The sequence below is a fragment of the Fusarium odoratissimum genome (assembly GCF_000260195.1).
Source record: "Fusarium odoratissimum NRRL 54006 unplaced genomic scaffold supercont1.51, whole genome shotgun sequence".
Classification (NCBI taxonomy): Eukaryota; Fungi; Ascomycota; class Sordariomycetes; order Hypocreales; family Nectriaceae; genus Fusarium; species Fusarium odoratissimum.
This window is the reverse complement of record NW_022158731.1, coordinates 25,962-47,398: the sequence shown is the minus strand read 5'-3', so window position 1 is coordinate 47,398 and position 21,437 is coordinate 25,962. Positions and strand designations below refer to the sequence as shown.

The 21,437-nt window shown below is 46.6% G+C and overlaps 8 protein-coding genes across 8 annotated transcripts; 3 read left to right on the top strand and 5 right to left on the bottom strand.

The window, feature by feature from the left end:
* Positions 1 to 137: 137 nt before the first annotated feature.
* Positions 138 to 4,137, bottom strand: FOIG_15349 (uncharacterized protein; the record flags this gene model as incomplete). The annotated part of the gene is made up of 5 exons (XM_031216704.1): positions 138 to 306; positions 355 to 1,601; positions 1,653 to 2,234; positions 2,288 to 3,005; positions 3,146 to 4,137. 5 exons carry the CDS (start codon positions 4,135 to 4,137, stop codon positions 138 to 140), a joined length of 3,708 nt encoding a protein of 1,235 aa, XP_031053537.1.
* Positions 4,138 to 4,374: 237 nt separating this feature from the next.
* Positions 4,375 to 7,200, top strand: FOIG_15348 (uncharacterized protein; the record flags this gene model as incomplete). Its single annotated transcript, XM_031216703.1, has 4 exons — positions 4,375 to 4,599; positions 4,647 to 5,155; positions 5,205 to 6,519; positions 6,571 to 7,200. 4 exons carry the CDS (start codon positions 4,375 to 4,377, stop codon positions 7,198 to 7,200), a joined length of 2,679 nt encoding a protein of 892 aa, XP_031053536.1.
* A 71-nt stretch (positions 7,201 to 7,271) lies between these two features.
* Positions 7,272 to 8,298, bottom strand: FOIG_15347 (uncharacterized protein; the record flags this gene model as incomplete). The annotated part of the gene is made up of 1 exon (XM_031216702.1): positions 7,272 to 8,298. The coding sequence occupies exon 1, from the start codon at positions 8,091 to 8,093 to the stop codon at positions 7,272 to 7,274; it is 822 nt and encodes a 273-aa protein (XP_031053535.1). The 5' UTR covers positions 8,094 to 8,298.
* Positions 8,299 to 8,874: 576 nt separating this feature from the next.
* On the top strand, positions 8,875 to 10,083 carry FOIG_15346 (uncharacterized protein). The gene is made up of 3 exons (XM_031216701.1): positions 8,875 to 9,657; positions 9,708 to 9,805; positions 9,858 to 10,083. Exons 1-3 carry the CDS (start codon positions 8,922 to 8,924, stop codon positions 10,038 to 10,040), a joined length of 1,017 nt encoding a protein of 338 aa, XP_031053534.1. The 5' UTR covers positions 8,875 to 8,921; the 3' UTR covers positions 10,041 to 10,083.
* Positions 10,084 to 10,520: 437 nt separating this feature from the next.
* Positions 10,521 to 12,040, bottom strand: FOIG_15345 (uncharacterized protein). Its single transcript, XM_031216700.1, has 4 exons — positions 11,766 to 12,040; positions 10,934 to 11,712; positions 10,831 to 10,882; positions 10,521 to 10,786 (listed from the first exon to the last, which is right to left on the bottom strand). Exons 1-4 carry the CDS (start codon positions 11,882 to 11,884, stop codon positions 10,684 to 10,686), a joined length of 1,053 nt encoding a protein of 350 aa, XP_031053533.1. The 5' UTR covers positions 11,885 to 12,040; the 3' UTR covers positions 10,521 to 10,683.
* Positions 12,041 to 12,909: 869 nt separating this feature from the next.
* FOIG_15344 (uncharacterized protein) lies at positions 12,910 to 14,332 on the bottom strand (the record flags this gene model as incomplete). Its single annotated transcript, XM_031216699.1, has 4 exons — positions 12,910 to 13,257; positions 13,309 to 14,056; positions 14,113 to 14,267; positions 14,330 to 14,332. 4 exons carry the CDS (start codon positions 14,330 to 14,332, stop codon positions 12,910 to 12,912), a joined length of 1,254 nt encoding a protein of 417 aa, XP_031053532.1.
* A 1,133-nt stretch (positions 14,333 to 15,465) lies between these two features.
* Positions 15,466 to 18,673, top strand: FOIG_15343 (uncharacterized protein; the record flags this gene model as incomplete). The annotated part of the gene is made up of 9 exons (XM_031216698.1): positions 15,466 to 16,096; positions 16,151 to 16,585; positions 16,639 to 16,703; positions 17,585 to 17,748; positions 17,798 to 17,841; positions 17,902 to 18,155; positions 18,216 to 18,233; positions 18,283 to 18,541; positions 18,597 to 18,673. 9 exons carry the CDS (start codon positions 15,466 to 15,468, stop codon positions 18,671 to 18,673), a joined length of 1,947 nt encoding a protein of 648 aa, XP_031053531.1.
* A 706-nt stretch (positions 18,674 to 19,379) lies between these two features.
* On the bottom strand, positions 19,380 to 20,596 carry FOIG_15342 (uncharacterized protein; the record flags this gene model as incomplete). Its single annotated transcript, XM_031216697.1, has 5 exons — positions 19,380 to 19,588; positions 19,642 to 19,655; positions 19,842 to 20,054; positions 20,151 to 20,220; positions 20,284 to 20,596. The coding sequence occupies 5 exons, from the start codon at positions 20,594 to 20,596 to the stop codon at positions 19,380 to 19,382; spliced, it is 819 nt and encodes a 272-aa protein (XP_031053530.1).
* Between the last annotated feature and the right edge of the window lie 841 nt (positions 20,597 to 21,437).

The following is a 21,437-nucleotide window of genomic DNA, read 5'->3' as shown; positions in this document are numbered from 1 at the left end:
TACATGTTAATTCTTTCTGGGCCTCAATACATGCCAGCCCTACGAATCTTCTACATAAGCCTTCGGTGTTTGTCTCATAAATCCAGACACAATATATAAAATATCTAGAAGTGTAATAAGCTTGAAAGACCCGGCTTCTACTTTTGTAACTTAACATTGAACTTAATGAGCATTTTCTCCTCACTTAAGAGTCCCCCTTCATTGTTATACAGCGGAACAAGCCGGTATCCTTGATTCAGGCGATCTAGTCTAAGACTGGTCCAAGCTATTAAACCTTCGTCGAAGACGTAGTCTTCGAATGTTATCCTAAATAATATCGTCAGCACCACTTAAGTAAGCTATAGAATCACTCACCGAAGAATACTGAGTTCAGGAATTATGTTAGTACTTGCCCAGGTTGGAACAAACTGAAGTTTGTAGCCCAAAGCACCAGTTTCTTCGTCTCGAGCAGAGTCATCCTCTACGAATAGCTGGTGTTGGCTCTCTCCACTTATATGGATGGTAGCGTTAGTAAATTGTGACAGATCCCTAGTTCGCTGTTTTGCCCCATCCTTTGTGATCAGGTCGAAAGCCTGACCCTGAAAAACGAATATGGACAATTCGATAAGCCTCGAGTGTACTAGGAGTCCGCCTAGGACACCTGTATCCGTAAAGAAATAATGGTCTGGCTTGACAACCCATCCTGACTCATCAGTGAACATTCCTTCATTCAACATCATGCCCTCATCCACACGGTGCCGGCTAATGGTAGCCATTTGAACGCCGTGTTTCCAAAATTGCAAGGGGTCAAGGTTTGAAGGGTAGACACTTGCTGAGTCTGGGGTGACACAAAAGAAGTGGTTTTGGTTGTGTCGGAAGAGGTTTGTGTGTGAGACGGAAATCAGGTCCTGTAGGTGATGCTCCGGCAGGGAAAAAACATGAGTAGGAGACTTCATCCAGGGAGTGTTGAAACCTTCAAATGGCTCGTTCCGCATGTAAACCGCAAGCTCAGCCAATGGCTGTATGATAGGGACATGCTCTTGACTATGACTTCCTTCGCTGAGCTGATCCCTGCCAGATTCTTTAGATCTAGGAAGAACAGGGCCTGCCGCTGCTGAGAGTCTAACAAGTATCCGACCTAGAAGATCTCGCAATTTTGGTAACCGAAACCTTGGATCACAGCCTTCCAATGGCCTATCAACTAGACAGTCATTCCACTCTTCCTTCATGATTCGAACCATAATCTCTTGCTGGCCAGGGCTTGCGTAGACTGAAAGATTGACTATCACAGGGAGATTGGTATTGATAAAGGCAGACTTTCTGATCACTTGACAAGCTTCCCTGAAGCCAAAAAGCACCGTGAGAGTCAAACCATCGGTGACGATTGGCTCTGCACGGGAACGATCTGCTCTAGAAAGTGTGACCTTCGGGTCTTCGGGAGTGATTGCCCTAGCTTCCCTGGCAGGGCCAAAGAGTCGGGTAAATGCCTTCGTGGTTGGTCCGGGCCTAGCTGGAGACGGTCGAAATATAGATTCAAGATCGCGGTCTACTGTGTCAGCTGTAGAACTATCATCACCATCCCAAACATCAAAATCAATGGATCGATATCCAGCATGAAGCGCCTATTCATTAACGTCAGAGTGTGTTAGGCGCGGTAGGCTTGATAGGCTTACTTTTTGAATTGAATCAGAACAAGTCTGAGAGTCCGATAATGGTTTATGTACGAGGGTTCGGTGGCTACTCTTGATGAAATAGTTTGATATAGGTTTCGTGAGGTCCTTTGATGGCAGAGGTTTGAGTGGGTTCATATAAGAACTAATCATGACTTGTAAAAAGCTGTCCAAATCGGAGACGGAGTGATCATTGAGCGAGATATTCTCGCGCTGGATATCTGTTACGAAATCTGGAAACGCAGACTTCACCTTGATAAACAGTTCTAGGCGCTCTTGACAAAGCTTTACCAGGATGCTGTAGGCCGCTTGGCTAAGGGCTGGAAATTGGCTAAAGATCCCGGCGACTTTCTTTTTGTCCTCTGCCTGAATATGATCGCGCTTGTTGCGGGTGAAAAGGCGGTCGGCGAACCTTTGAAACCTGGAGACGGGTTTGTGAGGGCTTGGTTTTGAGACTATTTCGTCCCTATTATGACCACCATCTTCACCAACTGTTCGAGGATCTGAACTGGGGGGGTTTGGCTCCGGTGAAATAGACGCAGAAGAGCGTTGAGTTAGATCGCGAGGATCATTTTCAGGTTCAACCTGTCACTATGATTAGTATTCTGAATAAGGGAGAATAGTGGCAGGGAACACACAATCTCAACAAGTTCGCTCTGGCATTTTGGGCATTTCAAAGTTTGCCCTCCATTCTCGTCTCTATACCATTCAGCAGAGCATTCATGGCAATAGACCACATCACGGTCTTCCTCAATCTCATCCACCGGATCAAGGGTGTCTTGCGTAAGCTGCGATATATCAGTCTCGGCCTCGGCAGTTTCGTCGCCATGCTCATCAGCAAATCCGATGTCAAGGCCAACCCTATCCTGTTTCTGAGACTCAATCTGTTCTGTTATCATGGCCAGCCTCTGATAGTCGCAGACCGACAACTCCAGAGTAGGGTCAATCTCCTCTGTATCGTGTTCATATTCTTCTAGCCATTGAATGACAGAAAAGGTCTCATCACTCTCCGAATTAAAAGACCCAACTTCACCGCCAAGGTCAACCTCTGAGGATTTAGGCCAGGGAAGAGACCGGAGTGAAAAGTCGTGGACATGCTCGAGGACATGGTCTATCAAGTCTGGAGAATCGGTATCACCTTTGACTCCGCAGAGGGGACAGCTCTCTATACCCATTCTTGTCTGGGCAGATAACGATATGATCGTTGAGATGTCCCCCCCAATAGCCTGTGCATGGTTACTATGAAGGTGATCCATCATTTCAGTCATATTCGAATACACAGGCTCTTTATCACACAAGGGACAAACCCAAACTGGTGGATGATCCTGTCGAAAGTGCTGCTCCAGCAATGACCGACTACTATAGTATACGTCTGGGGTAGGACACCTATCAAATATGCAGGTATATGGACGTATATCCTCTGATAGATGCTTTCTAAAAGTTGAAGGAGCATCAGAACCAAAACCGAAGGTGGAAAGTTGACAGAATAGTCTCACCTCCAGCGGTTGTTGCTTTTGGCCTCTGATACAGGCAATGTCTGACAGCAACAAGGACACTGAACCACTTTCTGCTCATTATCGGATATCCTTGGGCGCGGATATCGAGCAGAAGCAGTGATCTGAGTAATGACTGTCATTGGCGTCGACTCCGTTCTCTTAGAAACGGGTTCTTTGTATTCGAGCTTACTCTCGGGGATCGAAGCTGAGGTGACTGACATGGGTGCTGGTAACGGTTCACTAAGCTGGTAAAAAGTATGAGTAGATATAGGGGATAGAGCCACTCTTGTCTTGCCCTCTGGACTGACAGCTGGTGCAGTCGCTTGCTGCATAGCTTGAGGCAGTAACTCGAAGCCGACACTTCTCTTCTTCAGACCCAAAGAGTGTAGATGAGCTTGTATGAAACGATTTCTTCGCTTCAAGTTGGCTGTCACAAGATGTTTTTGTAGCGCTGTTAACGAACTCATCGTCTTTTGAAACTTGCTACCGTCGCATGGGCCGGGTCCAGGCCGGAGAACGATGATAGCTTCCAAGTGTTTTCTCAACTCAGCATGTTCTTCTGGCTTGAAAAGACGATCTGCTTTGTGAAGCCGTGACCGACGCCCCGTCTTACGGATAGCCAGAGACAGGGACACGAGACTTTCCAAAGCGGAGTCAATATCTTGCAATGCATCTTCAGGTGCTTGGTTAGTTGTGAGTAGGTTTAAACAGTCTTCTAGTGATTGAAACAGCATGACAAGGTTCCCTTTTACTAAAGAAAGGTCGATCTGCCGCTCACGTAGCCTCGAATCGAGTGAGGCTTTTGAAGGAGCTAAGGCGCCGATTCCGTCGATCCATAGATTAAGGTCTGCCAGGCGATACTCAAATCGCTCATCATGAAACGTTTGTTGATTGGACAGTTCGGGGTCTGCGGAGCGAAATGTCAAGCATAGCTGAAAGGCTTCAAGACACTTGTGCGAAAGGTCTCGAGCACTCAGGTTCATCAGATCCATGTTTTTGAGGCCCAAAATGAATAAGTGGGCATTTTTTGAGCGTGGCAGAAAATCGGGCTGCGTAAAGAGAGGAGATGATGAGGCCGCAGCAAAATGACCAGGGCCCAAGAATTTGTTGTTGATTATCGTCACGTGCCCTCAGCAACAGGGATACTTAGCTGCAGGACCAAACAGATCATCTTACCTCCACTTGACATAGCTCAGCCTTGCGGCGGAAAACATGCGAAGCACGACGATATGGCACCTGAACACTTGAGGTCGTGCGAACTGGTCGCTGAAGTTGCCAAAGAAGTCTATGCTTTGGTGATGGAATGCGGCATTCGCCAACGGCAACGACTTGCGGGGGAAGTTGGGACAAGGCTGGGGCAAATTGCTCAAGAGTCATTCGCTGGCTATGAGCTTGACGAGCAAGCTGAAAAGGCTGCTGGAAAGCTGCTGCATACGCTGCTTGAGATCTGCATAGTAGGTGGGTCACCTCAAGTCTAAGAACACTGACTGAGATATTTTAGTTTCCTACTCCAGCAGGGAGCTGGATAATCCCTGGGCAGGACTATATCCGCATCGTGGCGCTGGCAAGACCAGATAACAGATCACGACTGAAAAAATGCATATCTATGGCCTTTATCACCGACAAAACGCTCCCAATCAAAGCTAAGGAGCAGTGCGACATGTTTTTAACCAAACTGAGCCAGGATGAGCCAAAGAAAAAGACTGGTCTTGACCAGCTCACCACAGGATCGGCGTTGCCAGAACCAGATGAGTATCCTCAGCATGTCAGCAGGAACCTCTTCGAGGCTCTTCACCAGCACGCGTTCTGTCACCACGCCGAAATGCCGCAGCAGAAATCTTGGCTGAATAAATCCAAGGAGGTAAAGCCTCATCATCATATACTCGCTCATCCTATAAGACTTCACCTTGATGCAACGCCGCATATACAGAGTAAACATGCGCAATTTGAGGTTGTCATCTCTTCCGAGAACATGAGTTACTGGCAGCATTTGTGGCTGGGTATTCCTATGTGAGTATCATTCTAAAAATGCGTCTTCTGATCAACTAATGGGAGTAAGGCAAACGAAAGGTCGTCAGGGTGGTGTCAAGTTTGCAAATGTTTCTAGTGACGAGGAGGGAGACGGCAAGATTTCAACCCTGGAGTGCATCAACTCCGACTACTTCTGTCAGGTGTTAAGACGTCAACTATTTGCCAAAGTCAATCTCAACTTTGTCAAAGGCGTTGGTCTCGTATCCCTTCCGCCACCTGCTCCTCTTGAGAGATTTTTATGCCCGGGCCAAGGACTTCCACTCTCTCTGGTCATCCAAAGTTACAAGCTCACAGACAAGGATAAGATATTGCTTGCTCATGCCATTGCGCATTCCTTCTGGCAGTTCTATGAGTCTGATTTGATGAGGAATCGTTGGACAAGTGATGATATTTGGTTCATGCATGAGATGGATCACCAACAATCACCGAAAGATCAACTCGCATTGCAGGTGTATATGTCACTTGACTTCGAGAATCAACAGCGGACTTCTGAAGATGAAGACAAGTCAATGCTGACACACCCGTTTCCGCACATCCTCGGGTTGGGGCTGATACTCCTGCAGATTGGACTTGCGAGACCATTCACGTCTATGTTGCATCTACCACTGACATCTCGACTGAACAGAGACCATGGTGCGGCACGACAGCTGCTAGGCGAGCTAGAAAAAGCTCAATGGGCACGATCAACACACCGGGATATCTTTGCAAGAGCAGTGGCGAATTGCTTGGATCCCAGAACATTCGCCACTTCTAACCCAAAGCCCAAGGCAACGAAGCCAGCCGATGACCCTGCCACTTACAACGGTGAAGGTGGCATAAGACGGAAAGTCTATACTGAAATTGTCGAACCACTGTCGAAGCTCGTCAATATTGCCTTCAAAGCTGATGCAAAATACGTATCCTACTTAGCAAGATGCAATGAGGTCGAGAATCACAACAAGCTCCATTCTCAAGTGGCCTCCTTTCATACGGGCAAGACGGCCGTTCCTGAAGAATGGCTTGACAACTTGAAACATATTAGCATGCATATCATGAATTTGCGGGACGAAAGGCCAGACCAGGAGTTCAAGCCTGTCAAGATAGCAGTTTTAGATACAGGGTGTGACGCAGAGTTGCCATTTTACAAGATACCAAGAAGGAAGAAGTCTATAAAGGCGTGGAAGGACTTCACAAGAGATGAGAGCGAAGACAATCCTGAACCAGACTCGATGGAAGATGAATATGGGCATGGCAGCCTGATGACCCGGTTGATCATGGAAGCTGCTCCGCTAGCTCACGTTTATGTGGCCCGAGTTGCTAAGAATACTGGCGAACTCGAGTTCAGTAGTTATCAAATAGCACAGGTGAGAGAAATACGCTATTAGGTAGTAGCAAAGACACTGATCCGTTGGTAGGCAATTCGGTGGGCCGGACTTGAAGCAGAAGCAGACATCGTCTCCATGTCCTTCGGCTTCCCGCATGACGACGATGTCATCTCTGCAGCTATAGAAGGCGTTGAGCGGAATCGCGACATCACATTCTTAGCCAGCGCAGGAAACAATGCGGCTTATCAAAGAGAAGCTTTCCCCGCGAGACATAGATCAGTCATCTCCATAAGAGCAACAGATTGCCAGGGGACCTTCAATGCCAGTAACCCCCCAATCACAGATCGAAGCACGGTCGTGCTCGGTACGTTCGGAGACAACTTACCAACCCGCCTCAACGACGAGATTACCAAACGCTTTGGTCCTCATATCTGCCATCCTGGATCGTCAATAGCGACAGCAGTGGCAGCTGCTATATCCGCATCAACAATAGCTTACGCAGAGGTTCTCTCGACCGTTCTTCCCATACCAACAGAGCAAAGTCCAGTAAAGTGTCTAAAGAGAACTGAGGGCATGAGAAGGTTGTTGGAGAAGATGGCACCGGATCAGACAGGGCATAATAGGTTTATAAATCCGATATGGTTTTGGAGTGAAAAGGCTGATGCATGGAGGGCTTGGGCTGCTATGTATGATGCAGTATCACCATTTATGTACAGATGAGAAGACGAAAAAGACACTTTCAGCATTCGTGCCTTATTCGAGACTAGTGATCGGGGGAAAGAGGCGCAACTCTATGACTTTGCTACAAGACAGTACTCCCCATCTCCAAGATCTTCCATCTCGTACTTAGGCGCCTCATCCTCTTCTTTATCCGCCTTCAGTACTTCTGCCGTGACATCAATGACTTCGAAAGGATCGGACTCGGGTCTATCGGACATGAAAAGCTTGCGGTGCGAAAACATCTCCGAGCTAACGCTGCCGCTGCCTCGAACGCGAATCGCGTGAAGGCGATAGGCAAAGATGATGCCCGGAGCAGTCTCGTAAGAATCCGTCTTCGAGCTCTCTTTTCCACCAGACATACCAGCACCGACCTCGACGGGAACAGGGCCTGCTGGGCCTGAAGCTGACAGTGAGGTATTATGTCCACTTCCTTTCTCTTCCATCACTGTAAACGGGGAATTGGTAACCCTGAGCCCGGAAACGAAGTAAACGGTTCGCTTTCCAAGAAAGCCAGAGTGGATATGCTCTCTAACAGCCTCGGTATCGACGATACTCTGCAGAAACTCCTTCGTAAATGGAGCCACTAAAGACCGAACTTCATGATCTATAGTTCCATACTCAAGAGCATTGCGACGACTAGTCTCATAGCCGATAGAAGCAGAAGCAAGCTCTACAAACTTGGCAAAGAGATTAACCCCAGCGGTTCGCGTGACATCATTTGAGTGAGAATGGTTCGTCTCGATCAGAGTTTGCACTTCGGGAAGCGTGATTGAGTCGGTGCGGGGTGATGCAAGGGTCTGGGTCGGACGACTGGGATGAGGGATGACAGCGCCAAGCTGGAGGGGTCCGTCGGGAGTGAAGGTGAAGTCAGGGGCGAGAAACCAGGACTTCATGATGGGTAGGTCGTGATTTTAAGCTCAAGGGATTAGTTGCTCGGTGAACTCAGATCGTGAGAAGGCTTTGCTTCCGAGAGGGTTGGGCTGACAATCAGCTAAACCCCGCCTGCAGCCTGACTATCCGTTGGCTGACAACTCAGCAGTCTGCCTATTGACATTCAGCCTCGGTGTATGGGCACTGATCAATGAACGCCTCCCAGTCACATCTAATCAAAAATCCCCTTGAATCTCCCTAGATCCGATTGACAGTTCTATACGGGATTTCAGATGAACTCACCCTTTAATGTCTTGGCAATGACAATTGCATGAACTTACCCTATGGCCCGTGTGCCCTGACTAGTCCCAACGTGGCGTGGCATCCCGTCGTCTCCCCTGTCCTCGATCTCAGTCGCTATAAAAAGATTTTAACGTGGGTCAAAGAATCCGCTAAGGGTTTCACCGTGTTGCATTTGGTGGAAAATCCGCCAATTCTAATTCTTAGCGACAACTGGAATCGCTCTTGGCTTCTAGAAGGAGGAGATGACCGAAGACGTTAAAGTTCGTATTTACGGATACTTGCAACCGGCTCAACGGTTTTTGCTCCACTTCCTCGGTAACTTCTTTTCTTAGTGGACGGCATCTCCCGCATGCCGGTATTCTCAGATGCCGCTAAACGGTAGCTCCGGAAAGGAGAATAACCCATGATACACCATTACAGGGGACGAGCCTCGCAGCTGATTGCTATTTAAGTTACTGTCAGTCCTCCGAGCAGTTCAGTCTACCAGCCAAGCTCGTCCTTCGTTACCCCAATCAGTCATTCGTTCCAACACATTCGCTTTACACAAAATGCTTGCCCACTCATTCCTCGCCAGCCTGGCTCTCGCCGCCCTATCCATCGCCAGCCCCGTAGCCCGCGCAGAAGGCTCATGCTCCGACCCCGTCGTTCGCAAAGAATGGCGCGAACTCACCAGCGCCGAAAAGACAGAATATCTCCGCGCTGCAGTCTGTCTTCGCAACCTCCCCAAAAAGGCATACAAGGATGTCGACGATGTCACAACACGCATGGACGATCTCGTCTATACCCACTTCAGTCTCAACACGGACATCCACTTTGTTGCGAACTTCCTCCCCTGGCATCGTTGGTATGTCCAGCTTCACGAGGATATGCTTCGCGATGAGTGCGACTACAAGGGCGTTCAGCCATACTGGGACTGGACGATTGACGCTGATAAGAACGACGTCGTCAATTCTCCGCTCTTTGACCCCAAGACTGGATTTGGTGGTGATGCGAAACTCACTGGCAGTGATGTTCCTGGCTTCAAGCGCTGTGTCGTCGATGGACCTTTTGCCAACACGAATCTTACTTTGGCTATGGGGTGGCCTGACATGAACACTCCTGGTAACCGTCTTCACTGCTTCACCCGCGAGTTCAACGGTGGTCTTGGCAAGGATGAGGATGGTAACCAGATCCTTGGTGATATGCAGGCTACTGCCTACAACTCTCGGGTCATGGATACCATCTATAGCTTTGACAACTATCACTCCATGGCTGATATGCTTGAGGGCTTGCCTCATGCTCAGAGTACGTCATCTCCACGCCCTTTCGGTTTGAAAATATTAACATGACAATAGTTCACAGCATCATCTTCGGTGATATGGGCCCTGCGACTTCACCCAACGAGCCCCTCTTCTTTCTTCACCACGCTAACGTCGACCGAGTCTGGGCCAAGGTAAGATACTCCTACTTCCCTCTAAGTTTTATATTTACTGATTGTTCTTTAGTGGCAAGGTCGCAACGCCACTCGTCTGGCTGACTATACTGGCTTTAACGATCCCAACAAGTGGAACACTGCCGAGATCAACGATAGAATGCCTGTTATGCGTCTAGCTGATGTAGAGCCTGTGGTGAAGGACTATATGGATACCCGAGCTGGCCCGCTGTGCTATACCTACTCATCCATGTAAAACATTGAATAGTAGTAATATCTAACACCATGTTAGAATAAACATATAATTCAGCGATGCGTGATTTGATAGTTGTATACGCAGCAGTAATTGCCAATTATCTGACACTAGTAGTCCCTAAGACTCGACTTCCCGGATGCCGCGCCAAGCTATAAGCAAGTGATATTGACCCTCTCAAAGTTCTTAAAAGCCTCCACAGTCATTAGGGTCGCAACGAGAGGGAGCATGGTGACCAGTCCAAGGGCATTGAGGGTTAGTGCCACTTCCTCCAAGACGAGGATTGCCAATGCACTTTGACCCAGACAATGTTCCCACTCCGCCATACTCATACGGCAATTGATAATCAAGTTTAGAGCCTCCACAATCCGAAGCTCCACGCACGATATGCTAATGTATTGTTACCGCAGTTGGTACAGCCTTGTCGTTGGAACCCCACTTGCAATTTGTGAAACATTCATTCAACCTCAATTTCAGCTAATCGGCGAGGATCGCAATAGGCAGAACCGGTTAACCGGCACTGATTGAAGTATTGTAGTTACGTGTGCACGAGACGCAATCAGAGGCTAGTATTTCAAGGTTGACTACCTGTCATAAGCTAGCAAGCTGAGCAAGACTTTGATACACTTGGTCCTTGATACATCTCTTATTTCTCCGCGTCAAATATGACCTTTTGGACTTTCATCGAGTCGAAAAGCTCGTAGCCTTCAAGAGCATTACTCAACGGCATTACCGTCGCGGTCATGAAACTGGACAGGTTAGTTTAGTCATATTGACTTGCATAGCCACTTACTCTAGGAGATGCTGCTTCTTTGCCAGCAGCTTCAGAGAGTTTTCAAAGATGCCTAAGGATAACAGTCAGAAAGTGACTCCCAGCGCCCGCGACATGAACTTACTCCTGACCGGACATCTGCCCATCTTAATAGTCAGGTTCTTCCCGTAAGCCTGATTGCCAGTCCACGGAATCTCCCCATTGTGAACACCGACACTAGAGATGATGCCCCAGGGTCGAAGAAGCTTGAAGCCCATATCTAGAGCTGAGCTATGTCCAACAACCTCAATGATCACATCAGCGCCACGACCGTCACTTAATTCCTTGACTCGCTTTTCCAGATCATCTTTCTGGGTGAGGTAATTCCATGGTTCGGCACCAAGACTCTTGGCAAGTGATAGTCTAGACTCGATACCGTCAACTGCGAGAATAGCCTTGGGCTTATACTCCAACGCGGCGATGAGCGCACATATGCCCACTGGTCCGCAACCGATCAGAACAACGATACTATCCTCCACTTGCTCTTTACCCAAATCCTTCAGACCATTAGATGCAGCATAACAGCCGGTTGGGAAGATATCTGCCATCAGGCATAGTTTCAGGTCGTCAATCTCCTCAGGAGCCTTTACGACAGTACTTTCAGCATACGGAATTCTCACATACTCAGCCTGCGCTCCATCAAGAGGAACAGTGCCAAAGAGAAGACTTTTGTCACATCGTGACGAGAACCCATGTTTGCAAAAGAAGCACTCTCCGCAGCTCACGGTGAAAGGGCTTACGATCGCATCCCCGGGTTGGAGTTTGGTGATAGCAGAGCCAACTTCATCGACGACGCCCGTGAATTCATGGCCCATGATGAAGCCGGTTCCGGAAGGTTGGTGGCCGCGAAAGACATGAAGTTCGCTATGAGAAGTAAGTACGTGATAAACTGTATCGTTTTGAAATTTTGTTCAAACCTTCCACACAAAGCTGTGTACTTAACCTTTACAACGATATCGGTTGGGTCTTGAATTGTGGGTTTCGGCCGATCTTCAAGAGCCACTTGCTTGACTCCTTTGAATACGACGGACTTCATGACAGCTGGGAGACGATATGATCCGAACTTGTGGAAGAAGAGTGAGGTGACTTCGAAAATGATAATGCCAAAGGAATCTTATGATTGTTCCTTCTATATGTAAGGTCTTTGGGCTGTAGAGGAAATAGCTACCCCGCATCAAGTGTCTGGCGGAAGGTTGTCAATTCGATGAGGCCGAGGTTCCCGGCTTACCATTTTTGGACTAATAATAAGAGACGCCACTGATGGTGACCTCAAGACTCCACAATGTGAAGCAACCGGAGCACCGTATTAAGCTACGAAATAACTTTAACCTAGTTTAAGTTACTGCTTTCTTACTAATTTTACTTTATTTATTCTTATAAATTATTATCAAAATTTCTTTAATTTTTTTTCTATTAATTATCTTTAAGATAAGTTTAATAATTAAATTAAAATTATAGCTAATTATTTAATAATTATCATTATACAATTATAAGCTATTTTATATAATATTTATTAAGGTAATATAGCTATTATATTATAAGTGAAAAAGGTTAAAAGTTAAATTAGGAAATATATTTCAAGACATTCTCGCCAGCCGCGGCGATTTTGGACTGGCTCTTACCCCGTTTGGCGAGCCACTCCCGGGAATACTCGTCGATATCAGCTCGTCTATCATGGAATGCCAAGGCACGAATGACATAGTTCTGATAATCTTGATCATGTATGCTCTTGGAGTACTTGGCCACTTGTTTAGCGAGACAGCCTTGCTGGTCTAGCCGGCAAAAGATTTGTGCACCAGCCCTGGCTCGATATCCAGGATCCTGGAATCCGGCATGGGTTACGAATAGGTTGGGAAAAGTAAGGCACGTTACATAGTCCCAGTGAGGTTGGTGTGCATCTGGCATCGTCAAGTCGGAATTCGACAGCTGTATGTAACGACGCAACGGAGAGCCTTGCTCTTTGCCTTTTTTCGTCATTCCAGCATGGACAGTTTTGTACTCATGCTTGAGCTTTTCAATGGTCTAGTCCTCGATCCTTGTGACAGAAATAAACCAAGTTTCCTAAAGGTATGTGTCAAACTTGGTGTTGGAGGTGGTCGTCAAGGCAAAGTCCGGGAGACCGCCTTGAAGCTTGAAGCTAAAGTCATTCGGGTCATGAAGCCTTTTGAAGAACTCTGCCCTTTTCTTGTTATCTTCCGGCTTGTCAGACATCAGTCTAAAAAAGTTCGCCGTCGAAATTGGATCCGTGCGTTCACGGAAGACTCTCCGCCTGGCGTTGTTGTAAACATCGGGCAATTCCGTGCTGGCACCCTCGTTTAGGATCCGGCGTAGGGATACGCCGAGGTGTGCAGCATCAAGAAGACCGGTGGTCAAACCAAGGCCACCGACAGGATTGTTCAACAATGTCTGCTGTTAGCAGGTTGGGCAAGACAAGGTGTTCAATATGCGATTTATACGTACGTGAGCGGCGTCTCTAGCCAAGATGACATTTCCCTGCACGAATTCAGTAGCGCATCGCTGATGGACAATATAGGGTGCCATCGCCTCATATTCGATTGTGCTTGTGTCTCCAGGGAGTAGATGAGCTAGTCTGTCCTTGATCCGTTTGATGGTGGCTTCATCCAGAGTATTAACCTTGCTGGCTGAATCCTTCCTGATCCCGGTCGCCATCCGCCAGCTCGACCCTTTGCCTCGCTTGACAATGATACACCATTCCTCAGGGTCGATGATGAAATTCGCACCCTTCCACCCATGGTTTCCAAGGTGGTACTGAAAGTTGACAGCGACGAACAGCATATCTTCCCAGGTGTGGCCTTCGAGTTGGACGCCTAGACTGCGCCTAATGGTGCTTCGGCCGCCATCTGCGCCCACAAGGTATAAACACCGACTTTTAGTCTCACTGCCATCATTTTCGTTTTTGATCCAATAATCAACAAACCTATTACCTTGCTGCAGGCGTTGGAACGTATGCCTAAAATGGACCCGAGCATTCCCGGTTACCTCGATGGCTTCCAAAATTACTTGGCAAAGTTCGGGCTGAGATAGCATTACAACAAAGTGGGAATCATCCCTGGGCGGCTCAAGTCCATAAATGATGTTTCCATCCTTATCCCTCCAGTAGCAACCCTCATTGTTCTTCTCTCCAGCTGTGACAACGGCTTCAAGCGCTCCAACTTTGGAAAACTCCTCCAGCACTGCAGGGAAATACCTGCGCAGACCGTCAGTTAATTATAGGTGAAGAGAAACCGAGAGATGATGACGCACGCCACAGCTCTGGGAGACGTATCTATCCCACTTCTCGTCTCGTAGACTGAGACCTTGATGCCCGATTTCGCAAGGAGCAGCGCAGTGAAAAGTACGACGGGGCCTGCGCCAATAATAACGACAGAATGTGCTGAGTTGCTCTGGGATGATGATTGCTGCGTCAGTCTCAGATCTGGCCGTATGCTTCGACAGTTTTGATTAGGAAACGAGGACTGACCATGATTGGAAAGGCTGATAGTTGTAACAAAAGACTGCGATGAAGGCCAGAAAGGCTGAGGCAGTTCAGAGTCTACTTATAGCCCGTGGGAAGCAACCGAAAGCACTGCGTGAGTGTACAGAGAAACCGGGCAACCTGAATGGTACTTACCGAGGTAAGTTCAAGGAATGCCGAATACACTTCGGCATCCCGAAACGGCCAGAGGGACAGATCACCGGCACCTGTCCGAGCAAAATGACGGTCCCATCGCCGCGTCAGTGTGGAGCTACAAGTCATCCGTTCCCCGTGAAATCAATGCAGGGTAGGACTCAATCACAATTTTAATGAATGCCAGGAACCGGGGCTGGCAGACAGTTTGGTGGTGGAAACGTTCATTTAGCTCGTACATCAAGTGAATTTCAAGTCTTGCTACGAAATAGTTCATCTAACTAAATACAATGCTGAGTTTGTTACTGCTGGATGGAAACCCACGATCAAGGCGCCAATTCGTTTGAAACCGGCCGGTTGACACCCGGGAAGAAAAAGAAAAGAAAGATTTAGGAACAAATCAATCCTCCAGCCAGCCACTGGAACATATAGGATACAACAAGAAGTTATAACATTAAACCTTTTACCTGGAACTGAGGAGTGAGCGAGCAGAACAGAGGGGACTAGCTAGAGTCTCGTACCTACTTCCTGCGCACCCCTACTGCCTGCGCACTTTTCCTACCAAAATACATAGTTTTTATTAATTTCTATTAGCTTAAATAGACTTCTAAGAATTACTAGAAAAATATAAAATTTATATTTATATTTATATTTATTTTTAATAGTGTATAAATAATTATTTTATTTTATTAGTAATTAGTATATATAAGACTTTAAGCTGTATTTAGTTAATAAATACTTATCAGTAAATTTTAGTAAGGATAATGCGTAGGAAGTGGGGTGTGCAGGAAGTAGGTATGCGACTCTAATTAGTGGAAAGTTTGTATCTTACTAAAATATTATTGGTGGAAACTGTTAGGTAGTTAGGTGCCTCAGGCACTTTCAACACGATGCGGTATAAAACAGCTACTAGAGCTATAATATTTATTATAATTAGCAGTAGTGTTGTATATCTACCAAGCTAAATTATTACTAATTTCACTGACAGGATGAAGCTCCAATTCCTGATGCTTGGTTTGGAAGCTTCCTCTGCCCTTAAATCTGTATATGCGGCAAGTGATAGTAAAGCGACTCCTTATTTTCCCATTCCAACCAACGCGCCCAAGACATGGGTTCATCCAGGAGTTTTCGTTTCCGGGCCACAGCTCGATCACATTGCCAAGAGGATCGAGGCTAGGGAGAATCCTTGGACGGAGGCATTGGATTCCATGCTTAACATGTCGTACATCTCGCCTACGCGAACGGCCGAGCCATATGAGACGGTCCAGTGCGGACCGACATCGACGCCCAACATTGGGTGTTATCAGGAGCGCGAGGACTCCATGGCGGCATACATGAACGCATTGGCATGGTGGATCACGAAGGACAAGCACTATGCTGAGAAATCCATCCATTATATGGATGCCTGGTCTAGCACGATCCAAGGTCACAACAACAGCAACGCACCACTGCAGGCGGCCTGGTCGGCCGCTAATTGGGTACGTGCCGGTGAAATCATGCGCTCGAGCTATGAACACTGGTCCAAGAAGAGTATCAAGACTTTCTCTGACATGCTACGACACGCCTACATCCCCATCATCGAGGACGGCGCCCCGCAGAAGAATGGAAACTGGGAACTAGGTAGGTCCACTTCTTCTGTATTACTGTCACTAGCGGATCTGCTGACGCTCGTAGTGATGATTGAGTCTACCATAGGGGCTGCCGTCTTCCTTGAAGATGCAGCTCTGTACGAAAAGTCCTTGGAGTTGTTCTCCGGCCGGGTTCCCGCGTACATCTACCTGACTTCTGATGGGAAGTATCCCGTGCAAGGCCGTGGTGGGATCAATACCACCGCGGAGATTATCAAATTCTGGCACAATCAAAAAACCTTCCCAATTAGCGGCATCACGCAGGAGACCTGCCGAGATTTTGCCCACACCAGCTTTGGCATCTCATCCATCTCTCACATCGCCGAGACGCTGCGTATCCAAGGTATGGACGTGTGGAGATCCACGGACGTTGGTGCGCGTGTTAAGGCGGCCCTCGAGCTACACACTGCACTGGATTCAAAAGAGAAACCCATTCCTAAGTGGCTGTGCAATGGCACCATTCCTGACACTATGAATCCAAGTTAGTGCCTATACTATCATTAAGAATGTTAACTAGCCCGCTAACTTCAGCAGTGTTAGAGCCAGCTTATAATGCACTGGCCTTTAATTTGGGTCACAGAATGCCTTTTACTAAGAACGTATTATTGAGTCAGCGTCCAGCGGGTATTAGTGGACATCCACTATTTATTGGATTCGAGACACTGACAAATGCTAAAACGCCATTTAAACTATAAGGATATCACCCACGTACGGCCAGGCAGCTCTTTACGGCGACGGTCGCTCCGGCAATGGACTACCCTTCGGTCCTGTGGTTGCATGCGCAAGCTGGCATAAGAATATACATCAACATCAAGACACGCCAAAGAGGCATCCACTCGCAGCTGTCAAGGTGTCGATGAGTCGAAGAAACGTGTCGCCGCTGAAGAATCTAACTCTCGCACATGAAAGGAGCGGAAGCGGCTGGCTTCTTAATGCCAGCAATTAATTGAAATGACTCTCAGTCCTGGTCCAAGCTTTGACGGTCGGCACGTCCATGTTAATCAGACCCGGAATGAGACACTGGAGTGGGTAGGAAAATTCGAAAATCAGCCTCGGCTTGCTTAGGGTAGTCCAGATAGTTATGCCGAGGCATGTTTCCTCAATAAGAAAAGCCCGCCGCTGAGGTTGGAAACCTTGGAATACTGTTTATATATGCAAGCTTATAATTCATTAAACATACCTTCTAACTGTTGTAAAACTCTTGCTATCTCCAAAACCAACTCCAAACTGCCCTGAACTGGGAATCAGCAGAGGAGGTGCCATCCAACCTATTCGAGGTCATTGCAAAGGGTAACTTTATCCTGGCGTCTTTGCCAGCGCCTTTACCTGTAGAATGGCTTCGAAAGCTAGGCATAACTCACATGCCCGGCCAGGTACCTGTGGAGGAATGGGACACTTTGCATACGATGATATATGCAGATGAGATATGGCACCACACGGGTGCATTATCAATCGCGATGCTGACTGTATTGAACACTAGATGAGCCGCTCCGGCCTTGCTGTACTACCTGGCTCTATCACCACTGGCGTTGCTTTTGGTATCCCCCCTCTGTTGCATTATGCAGAGCCTCAGCTACAAGAAAGATTTCTCCTAGATCTCTTAGTCGAGCGAAAGAGAATCTGTATTGCTATTACGGAGCCAGAGTGGGTTCAAGATATCACTGAATGAGAGCTTTACTGATCTCATCTCTAGTGCTAGCTCTGACGTCGCCAACATCACCACGACGGCTACTCTGAGTGGCAACGAATAAATCATTAACGGGACCAAAAAGTGGATTACTAATGGAATGATGGCAGACTATGCTAGCATGGCAGTCCGAACTGGTGGGGAAAACTCTGGAGGAAAAGGCATTTCTTTAATCTTAGTCCCGCTCAAGGACCATCCTGGCGTGACAAGGAGACGACTTAAAATTGCGGGGCAGATTGTGGCTGGAACTTCCTTTATCGAACTTGATGATGTGAGAGTCCGACCGGAAAACCTGATCGGGCGTGAGAACGAGGGCATGAAGTACATCATGTACAACTTTAACCACGAGCGTATGTTCATCTCTGTTGGTGTTACCTGTCAGGCTTGAGTTGCCCTGAGCAGCGCCTTCGCTTATTGTCTTCAGCGCAAGGCATTCAACAAGGTGGGTTTAGAAGATGGAGTGGATGTGATTCACAGCTGACTTTGTCAAGACTCTCATGGAACAACCCGTGGTACGTCACCGACTGGCTAAATGTGGTGCAATCCTGGAAGCGCAATGGTCCTGGGTAGAATCATTCGCATACCAGCTCTCCAAGATGCCTAAGGAAACAGCAGACCAAGAACTCGGTAGTCTGACCGCTCTGTGCAAAGCCAACGCTGGCATTGTTCTTGACGAGTGTGCGAGATGCGCTGTTCTATTGTTCGGCGGCAACGGTTCTACGCGTACGGGCAAGGGCGAGATTGCGGAGAGTAAGCTATTCAGCACATGCTTTTATACCGACAGAGAGCTGACACGACGATATAGAGATTTATCGAGAAGTGCCTTGGGCCAGGATTCCTGGTGGAAGCGAGGATGTTCTGTTGGACTTGGCGATTAGGTAACTAACTAAGCAGTTCCATGCACAACTGGCCAAGGAGACAACCCGAGCCAAGATTTAACCTGCTCTCCACTAAATGTGGCACCAGCAGAAAAGGGGTAAAGTATACTTTAAAAGCATTTACTAAGACCAAGACTGTTATATTTAACCTCACTTCTTCGCTTAAGAATCTAAACTATTACCCTGCTATAGCTTTATAGAGCGCTGTGGACTTATAGTAAAGTCCTTTGCATTATAGCCGCTTAGCCATAACCTATTCGTATTAGGCGCTAAAATTCCATTAGGGTCTAATATATTCTTAATTATTATATTAAGATGCATCTGCGTATTATTATTAAAGTTATAAGTCTGCGCAATCTGATCTATTAATACCAAATAAGTGCGATACTTGCCCCAGCCCTTCTTTACCGTATCGTCGATTAACTGACTAATGAGGGCATGTGCTCGATGGCATGGCTCTAGATCGAGATGGTTAAAAATAAGATATACTATGTGATGCATCTCCCTTATTCCTATGATAAATATTCTGATAAAGTCGAAACCTGCTTCTTTGCAACCCTTGCAGGTCAAGGTATACTAAGTGACTGCGTCGTCGCCTATGACTTTGGCGATAGGGGAGAAGAATAGGTGAGTTCTATTGGGCAGCTAGTTGCTATTGAAATGCGGTTAATATGTCAAAAATGATATCGAGTAAGATGCAGAACTTATATCTATTTAAGCTTAGTTATGGTGGGAATTCCCTGGAGGGTAAGATCTCTGGTCTGCAAAATAACATTATTAGGCATATCCTCCGGGATGTAAAACTTGGCCCTGGGGATGGCTGAGAAAGCACCCTTGATAACTTCCCATATAACCTTCCGAATAGGTTCAGGGCCATAAAGCGCCCCATAGAAATTCCAGCGGCCTAGGTTAAACTTTTCTGAGATGTTATTGAGTTTCTTATCATTAAGTGGCTTTTTCGAAGTCGTGTACTTGTCTTAAGATCCCTGTAGCTATTGTTAGCTGTGTTCTAGTGGTTAAGCTGGGCTTATACTATAACAGCTGCATCTAAAAGTAAATGTCTGACAGTGGGAATATTTTGGAGCACCATTGAAGTCTGAAGCGGTCGAATGATCTCAATGGCCTAATAAGGATCCTTATCTTTAGGAATAGTAATTAAGTATAACTAATACCCGCCAGGGTTCACCATAAGCCAGATACCCATTTTGATAACAATACTAAGAGACGATTGCATAAAGATGCCGTCGTTATAGGGACCGAAGCCGTAATTAAACAGTTGCCACGCCGAGTTGGGCTCTTGCTCGTGTAGAGGGGCGTTTAGATCCGCATATGGGTTTGGCAAAGCACCCATTCCCGTACAGACTAGTGTGCCGTGGGAAATATAACTTTAGACAGTTAGTCATAAGCATCCCTTGCAATGAGGTAGCTGTATCAGAGCTCTTACCTTCCATGCCGTAGTGCATCATAAAGTGATTACCTACAGGCCGTCACTACTTGGTCGGTATAACGATGAAGATGACTTATTATACGGAGTATAGCCAACTCCCCTCTCTGTAGTGTTTCTAAGCACGGATCCGCGGCTAAGATTAGGAACATCAATTCACACTTTATTACCAAGGTTGTTATCCACCAAGGACTGATAAAGATCTGCATATGTAACTCCAGGTTCAACCAGAGCATATGCACCATCAACATTAACCTTCAAGATCTTGTTTATATGTTTGCCAAGATTAAGACTAATCGAGCCTGGTATACGGGGAGCAGCACCACCATACCCAACATTTCGGCCAGTAGAGAATGGCCAAAGGGGAATCTCAAACTTGTTATAAAGCTTGACGATGGCTTGAGCCTCGGCCACGTTACGGGGAGTGATGACAGCTGTGGAGACAAAATGCTGCTTCGAGGTTATGTCAAACATGCGGTGCATCTTGCTAGGGTCGCGGTAGTCCTGCTTGTCCAGCTAGGCTTGGAAATGATGACAATATTGTAAGCGGTGGTAACTTCAGTGACTTCTGATATGAATTGATGAAAAACAGATGGTGCGACGCCAGGAAGCAAAACAAGAGGATTAACAGTAGCCATTTTGGTAATAGTATGTAATGTGAAGAATTAACAAACTCAGAGTAAGTTAACCCACGTATTACTTGGGCAGGCTTTAAATAAAAATCGCCGTATTGACCAGCTGAATATTTTTATTTGTTTATGCACATTGGTGCTGGGCAGTGGTGGGTATTTTCCCGTTTAGCCGACGTGAGGTTACACAACATCGAGGTGGAGGTGGGGAATTGTCCGAGATGTGTATATGTCTCCGTCTAGATGCCGGGCTTTCAACTATTCTTTGGCGTGAACAGGCGAAGATCTGCCCAGGGTGCGTCTTGTCTTCAAAAAGAAAAATGCATGCAACGTGTTGAGCGTTCTCTGGATGATCCGGGGAGATTTGCCCCTTATTGCTAGTCTTAATTTTAGACCATATTAGATCATTACAGCATAATAGTAACCATGGTAATAAAAGTTATAATATAAAAAGTTTATAAGAATATTTAGCACTAATAAAATTAATTAATATTTACTATTTATTATATCTTTTAATTTACTTACATAATAGCCTTAAGGCCATAAAGAAATAAAAAAATAATACTTATTATAAAACTTATATAATTAATTCTTTAAATATCTTATAAAACTAATTAATTAAATTATCAAGTTAATAAATATTTAAATTATAATTAGCTTACTACTTTTATATAAAAGGGGGGATATAAAATACT